Genomic DNA, 7289 nt, shown 5'->3' with positions numbered 1-7289 from the left:
TCGGTATGTTCTTTGTTGCCTCTTTCTCTTTCATACACGTCGCATACATCTTCTTACCCCCCCCCCACCCCGACGACGCACCTCCTTGTACACCCAAGTTATCCATGATCTCACGCTGTTACACTTTTAGATTGTGATGCGATATTTGGAGATCCTGGAGCATGAAGAGTTCACGGGAATCATCCTAAGCCAAACCATCGTGACTTCGGTAATACCTATAAGTTGATATACATTTAATGGCGTACGCATACTCATCATCTTTGTATCCTAGTTGCAACAACATGATAAGCTGCGGACGTATCGCAAATTGCGTCAAATCATCAATGACACAAGACACAACAGCGTGGTGTTTTACAATGAAATCTTTGCAGCGACCCGAATTGCACGGCTCCCAGGTGAAACGGTTACGAAACGTGATTGGCGGGCATTATGCAGCATGGCCAACTGGTACAGTCGGCACCTCGGAAAGCCCATTGTCCTGTTATCGGAAGTGTTTCATCAATCCGACTATGAGGCTTCATCATCATCATCATCATCATCACCACACAACCTTGTCTCCGTACGCACCATGAAACAGTACATTGATCAATATTGGCCTGATCATTCACTCCTTCAAAGTTTGGTCCATGTTCTTGCCGAAGCTGTTTTGGAGGACGATCTTGAGCGCATCAAAATGTCATCTAACAAAAACAAATCGGAACCAGCCGTGTCTGGATACACAGAGGTAAGTCTTAATCTTCCACATCTCCACCCCCCATATCATCATGTGATTTTGATTTTCTGTATTAGTACAAAGCTATGGAAGAATTAGAAGCAGGCATCAAATCTTCTCGTTACTTTTCTGGAATACTCAAATGTCGTGGTACCAAGGATTCTGGATATGTGAATGGTGGAAGTCAACTGGATAAAGACATTCTCATTGTTGGACCAGAGAATGTGAATCGTGCAGGTAACTTATTCATGCACTTGTATGCATGTCCTTGCATCTTTCATTTAATACCTTTCTTTTGTTGACAACTAAAACCGTTTCCTTTGTTTAGTTCATGGAGATCTGGTGGTCGTGGAATTGCTATCTGAAAACAATTGGACAACAGCCCCAAATACGATTGCTTATGGTGGTGGCAGTGCCGAAGATGGTAATATAACCTTTCACGTTACACGTACACAAGCTTCATCAGATCTACATCCCTGCTAATGCTTGTATGGATTGATAGAATACGAAGAAATGCGACTCACCACCAATACTCAAAGCATGAGACCCACCGGTCGTGTGATTGGCATCTTGAACCGCAATTGGCGTTCTTACGTGGCAACCATTCAAGAGGATACTCCAGAAGGTGGTTCTTTCCATCTAGCTATTCCATTGGACTCTGCAATTCCCAAAATTCGGATTCGGCATCATGATGTCAAGATGATCCAGAATCAACGCATTGTGGTGAGGATCGACAGCTGGTAAGTAGGCTTCTTTTTCATTCATCCATGGTGGTTCCTTTTTTCAAACACGTGATTGCTCTAGGCCCGTTTCATCACAATATCCCAATGGCCATTATGTGCGTTCCCTTGGTATGTAAAGAATGTTGTTATGGCTGATCAGGAAATCAAATACCAATACTTGATTACTTAGGCCCTATTCACCAACTGGATACGGAGGTGTCAGCTATTCTTGTCGAGCATGGTATATCGGTTTCCCAAGCATCACAAGGCTTTAGTGAAGCATCGCTGAAAGAAATGCCATTGGATGAGCCAGGTAGACCATGGCAACCTGAAGAGGTAATTTGTATACCCAATGTATCGTTTTCATGTGTGATTAAATACCCCCTGGATATAGAAAGAGCTTGCGAGAAGAAAAGATTTGCGATCCTTGACAGTATTCAGGTACATGCATTAGAGCTCCGCGTCAGCAGTTAGCGATTGGTTGCTAATCATACATACCTTCAATGTAGTATCGATCCACCCAATTGCCAGGATATTGATGGTATGTGTGGCTGAGTGATTTGGCTGGACGAGCTGTAGGCTTACATACCACGTTCGTTTTAGATGCATTGTCGGCTCGTGATTTGGGGAATGGCCTTATTGAGCTTGGTGTCCATATTGCCGATGTCAGCTACTTCGTAAAGGAGAATTCATTGACGGATCTTGAAGCAAGGGCCAGGTAATCATTTTCATGATCTTTTGATGGTATCTCATCTAACAATCCCGATAATAGAGGTACAACCGTATACTTAGCTGACCGTCGCTTCGACATGCTTCCTTCAGTGCTCAGCGAAAGAGTATGCTCATTGAGAGAAAATGTGGATCGTTATGCTGGTACGGTGGATGTTCACATTGTTTACCATTTTCATTGTTTTTTGACTGAAATGCTCCTAGTATCGGTATTGTGGACGATGGATAGCAAGACTTTTGAGGTGAAAAATACTTGGTTTGGGAGGTCTATCATCCGCTCCAGCTGTGAAATGGAATATGACCAAGCACAACAGCTTCTTGACGGGGAGCCCGTTGCCACCAATCTCAGTAGGTTACCACCGCTTAGTTGAATGACGAGAGGATTCATGTAACACGTGATCCATGTAGGCCGTGAGCTAGGCAACAAACTTCGCCCATCGATTCAAAAATTGGCGACGATTCTCCGGGCCATGAGAGTAAGGTTCAATACGCTTTTAATGTCTGAAGATAACTCATTCCCTCGAATGTTATATAGCAAAACCGATTATCCAAGGGTGCACTAGAACTTGAGAGCAGCGAGGTGAAGTTCAAGATTACAGAGAACCACAAGATTACCGATATCAATATCCTTTTTCATTTGATTTCACAACATCACGCATTGTTCTTCATTTTGTTGATCCTTAACCGCTTTAGCACTTCCCAAAGACACCAAAGAGATCCATGGACTTGTTGCTGAAGCAATGATTATGGCCAATGCTTATGTCGGCAAGCGTGTTTATGATGGCTTCAAGGACGCTGCTATTCTTCGACGACATCCTCCTCCTAACTCGGGTCAATTTGATATGTTGGTCAAGGCTGCAGAAAGCAGGGTAAGTTAAACCATGAAGCCGAGATCAAAAATCACTAATCAAGGAAGGTATCGTGAACAGGGCTTCTCAATTGATTTTTCATCCAATTTGGCACTCTCAAGGTCTTTGCAACATATCGCAGACAAATGCCACGACGACCCTGAAATCGCTCGTTTGATGAAAACAATGGCAACAATCGCTATGAATGAAGCAGGGTGGGTACAATGGCAATCGATGTTGATGACATTGCGGCTAATTGATGGTCGATAGGTACATATCCTCTGGACATTATCCGGTTGACCAATACTTCCACTATGGCCTTGCTCTCGACTTCTATACCCATTTTACAGTAAGCAGATTCCATCAACTAGCTACGTATACCTGCTAACTCATCGCTATCCTCAAGTCTCCTATTCGACGATATGCAGATGTCGTCGCCCATAGGCAACTTTTGATGTGTGTCAATGATGAAGTGGCGCTTGCCGATTGTGGAACCAAGATCTCAAGCATGACTCAGGATAACAAGGTCTCCGAGATATGCGACAACCTTAATTTGAAATCGAGAGAATCGAAATTCGCACAAAGGGTATGACAGCAATGGCAAAAGGTGTGGCTTCATGTAATCGTAACAGTTCTCTTTTTTAGGATTCCACCGAACTTTTCCAAAGCCTTTACGTCTTGCAGAATGTATGTAGCGACATTTATATCTATCATCAGCATCACTAATGTGTATTTTTCTATAGACTGCCAATGGTCCATTAATAGAGACCGGTGTCATTGCAGAGATCAGATCGAATGGATTTTTTGTGTTTATACCCAGGTAAATGGAAGAGTCATTGACTATGCAAGCATGGTGTTGACAAGCGTATCCTATAGGTTTGGTTTGAAAGGACCGGTGTTCCTTGTTGGTAGAGATGGAAAGACTACAGTGCCCCTATCCCTTCAATCAGGCAATAGCGAGCATGGTAAGTACCTTTTATTTCATTGCATGCGATGATTGAGACTCAAACCTATTATGTAGATGAGGAGTACTTGCCCAATTGTGACATTCAAGTGGATATGCCGACTGCCATCACTGTAACAGCTGCCACCCTTCCAAAGCCTATCGTCTTTAGTCTTTTCGATCATGTGCGTGTATCACTCAAGTTACGCAAATCGCATGCCCATCGTCACATGGTGTACATGACGCTGATTGATCTCCAGTCATCTGAGCTACCAGCCCAAAAAATGACATCGAATGAAATGATGCAATCCATTATCACCAATAGCAACGAAAGCAGCGTCTCTACCAGCCAACAAACCATGCCCAATACCACCACCATGTCTAAACAAGAAATTGAAGCTCGAAGGGAATTGAAAAAGTCGACCAAGCATCAAGGCACAATGTACGAGTTATTAGAGCAATTTAGAAAGATTTCAATAACAGAGAATACAAGTAATTAAAAGGGATGCTGTTGGATACAAATAATACATTGACTTTTATAATGAATATCCTACATTACATTATATACGGGAAAAGTCGTTGTGAAGATCTTCTTTGATGTTTGTGTGGTGAGTGGCATTCCGAATTATCTGATGAGGGATCACTTTCTTCACTTGCAAAGAATATGCCTAGTATCCGAGACGTTTCCATTAACAGGGCCTGTAGAGATAAGAAGAAACCCTGTTTGCAAGATGCGCTCCTCAATACCTTGACCTACCAAAACGTCTGGATCATACGCGGCAAATCTGTTCTCCGTGATACGACATCGTCAACGTGTATACGTATACATGTAGATGATCTAAGATGCATGATGTGAGTTGCTGGATTGAACCGAAAAACTCCTTTTGAAGAACCCGCCATCATACCATAGAATTGTATCCCAAACAACTTTACTTGATTTAGCAGTGTCTTGTCACCAAGTGGATTTCGAAGTAGGACACAGCGCATAATCTTGATCCGCTCGCTGACAAAATGCTTGGTGTACTTGAGGAATGAGGTCCGCCATGGCACCGATAAAAAACATTGCTTTGAAGATCCACCGAATCATAGACGACTTGCAGGTAGCTAATTTCCAAAACCACGGAAACGGTATCCTTGACAACCACAACTATAAGATAAAGATCGCTTGCTTGCTTCTGAGACACCCACCCAAACTCAAATGTTGACCTTCGTCTTTCAATTCAATAGGCTTCGCCACTGACAATTGTAAGGAGAGACTTTGATGGCACCAAAGAGCATGCGAAAGTAAAGCTTGATGGAATGATGGGCCTATAAAATGCATATCACTAATTTATCTTTGAGGTAATGGTAACAATACTTAGCCAGTCATATGAGAATCAATGAAGTTTGACGCCACCTAGTACCAAAACACATTTCCTTGATGCAACGATATCGATACAATGACCAATGTTGATACGTAATCTTTTCTTCAAAGGAAGGGCGCGATATGTACTTGATGTCGAATGCCTTGAGCGAGGGATAAACCTTGATAGCACCAAAAAGTCACGTAACATTGTTGCCTGTTGCCGATGTGATACATCCATAAGATACGACATGCGCTGCAGAATACTCTTGAAATCAATTGGCCAATAACGAGAACCACCAGAGGATCAAGTAAATGTTATTGACACTAAAGATGTGGGCTTTGTTGCTGATTGCTGCTTCTTGCTTGTAGCTGATGTGATCCACCGATAACAGGCATGCGTAGCAGGTTATCCATTGAAAGGGTTGTCAACAACTAGGACCACAATAAGGCGAGATAAAGCTTGGCGACACCAAAAGGTATAGAACTTGTTGCCTTGCCGCTGCAGATGCAAAGAAAAGGAAGTGTCCAATAGAGGGTACAGTAACGAAAATCATCGAACGATGTAATAAGGCAAGCTGACACTCAAGGATGCTGTAGACGTTGCTCTTTGACCCTGACATGATTCACCAATACAAGATGCACGGTAAACAGTTTCCCGAACCCATAGAACGATACTTAGCAATGATAGCTGCATCCATGAATATTCCAAAGGACCAAAAGATAGGTAACTTGCTGAATAGCCCGCATACTATAATAAAAGAGAGGGTTGGTTGGGATTGGAGCCAAAAAACGGGTCATCCACTATTTACCAATGAAAGCCATATGAATAAAACCCTGTCAGCATCCAATGATAGCTGCATCCATCAAGAATCCAAAGGGAACAAGATAAGTAGCTCGCTGAATAACCCACATGAAAGAGGGTGTTAGTAGGCATTGAAAGAAAGAATGGATCATTATTTACCAATGCCAGCTTCATGTATGAAAATCCCAAAGGACCAAACGACAAGTAGCTTGATGAATAGCCCACATGCTAAGATAAAAGCGGAGGTTGGCAAGTGTTGTAGAACGAATGGAACAGCAATTACCAATGGTAGCCATATGAATGAAACCCTGTCGACACCCAATGACAGCAGCATCATCCATCAAGAATCCAAAGGGCACAAGACAAATAGCTCGCTGAATAGCTGAAATAATATAGCAGATTAGTAGGCGTTGAAAGAAAGAATGGATCACTATTTACCAATGACAGCATGATCCATGATAATTCCAAAGGACCAGAAGACAGGTAGCTTCCTGAATAGCCAACGTACTATAATAAAAGAGGAGGTTAGCAGGCGTTGAAGAAACGAACGGATCACCATTTACCAATGATATCCATATGGACGAAAACACGTTGACATCCAATGACAGCTGCACCCATAGAAATCCCAATGCTCCAGAAGATAAGTAACTTGCTGAATAGCCCACATACTATAATAAAAGGGGAGGTCGGTTGGGGTTGTAGCAAAAAACGGATCATCATTTACCAATGATTGCCATATGCACGTCAACATGTTGGCATCCAATGACAGCTGCATCCATAGAAATCCCAATGCACCAGAAGACAAGTAGCTTGCTGAATAGCCAACATACTATAATAAAAGAGGAGGTTGATTGGTATTGGAGCCAAAACACGGATCGTCCACTTTGTACCAATGATAGCCATACGCACGAAAACATGTCGACATTCAATGACAGCTTCATCCATGAAAATCCCAAAGAACCAGAAGACAGGTAGAATGCTGGATAGTCCGCAAACTATAATAAAAGAGGATGTTGGTGGGGATTGAAGCCAAAAAAACGGATCATCCTCTATTTACCAATGATAGCCATGTGCACGAAATCCTGCTGATATCCAAATCCAGCCGATTCTTTGCAATCGCCCGCTTGTTGATAAGGCCCGCTACGGTGGCACTCGGCTTGAAAGCGATGGAACGATACTTTATGGGCA

The 7289-nt window shown here is 42.7% G+C and overlaps 1 protein-coding gene across 1 annotated transcript; it reads left to right on the top strand.

Annotated features, from left to right (window-relative positions):
- Window positions 1-136: 136 nt before the first annotated feature.
- On the top strand, window positions 137-4454 carry O0I10_012035 (uncharacterized protein; the record flags this gene model as incomplete). The annotated part of the gene is made up of 22 exons (XM_058491984.1): window positions 137-208; window positions 272-724; window positions 790-949; window positions 1041-1136; window positions 1215-1452; window positions 1517-1563; window positions 1625-1770; window positions 1829-1875; window positions 1944-1975; window positions 2038-2152; window positions 2207-2307; window positions 2368-2511; window positions 2572-2639; window positions 2699-2855; window positions 2902-3032; window positions 3093-3226; window positions 3282-3360; window positions 3418-3597; window positions 3657-3698; window positions 3755-3831; window positions 3888-3976; window positions 4033-4454. 22 exons carry the CDS (start codon window positions 137-139, stop codon window positions 4452-4454), a joined length of 3030 nt encoding a protein of 1009 aa, XP_058337278.1.
- Between the last annotated feature and the right edge of the window lie 2835 nt (window positions 4455-7289).

Source organism: Lichtheimia ornata (genome assembly GCF_029851405.1).
Source record: "Lichtheimia ornata isolate CBS 291.66 chromosome Unknown scaffold00108, whole genome shotgun sequence".
NCBI classification, from domain to species: Eukaryota; Fungi; Mucoromycota; class Mucoromycetes; order Mucorales; family Lichtheimiaceae; genus Lichtheimia; species Lichtheimia ornata.
The sequence above is the reverse complement of the archived record's forward strand: the minus strand, read 5'-3'. Positions and strand labels throughout refer to the sequence as shown.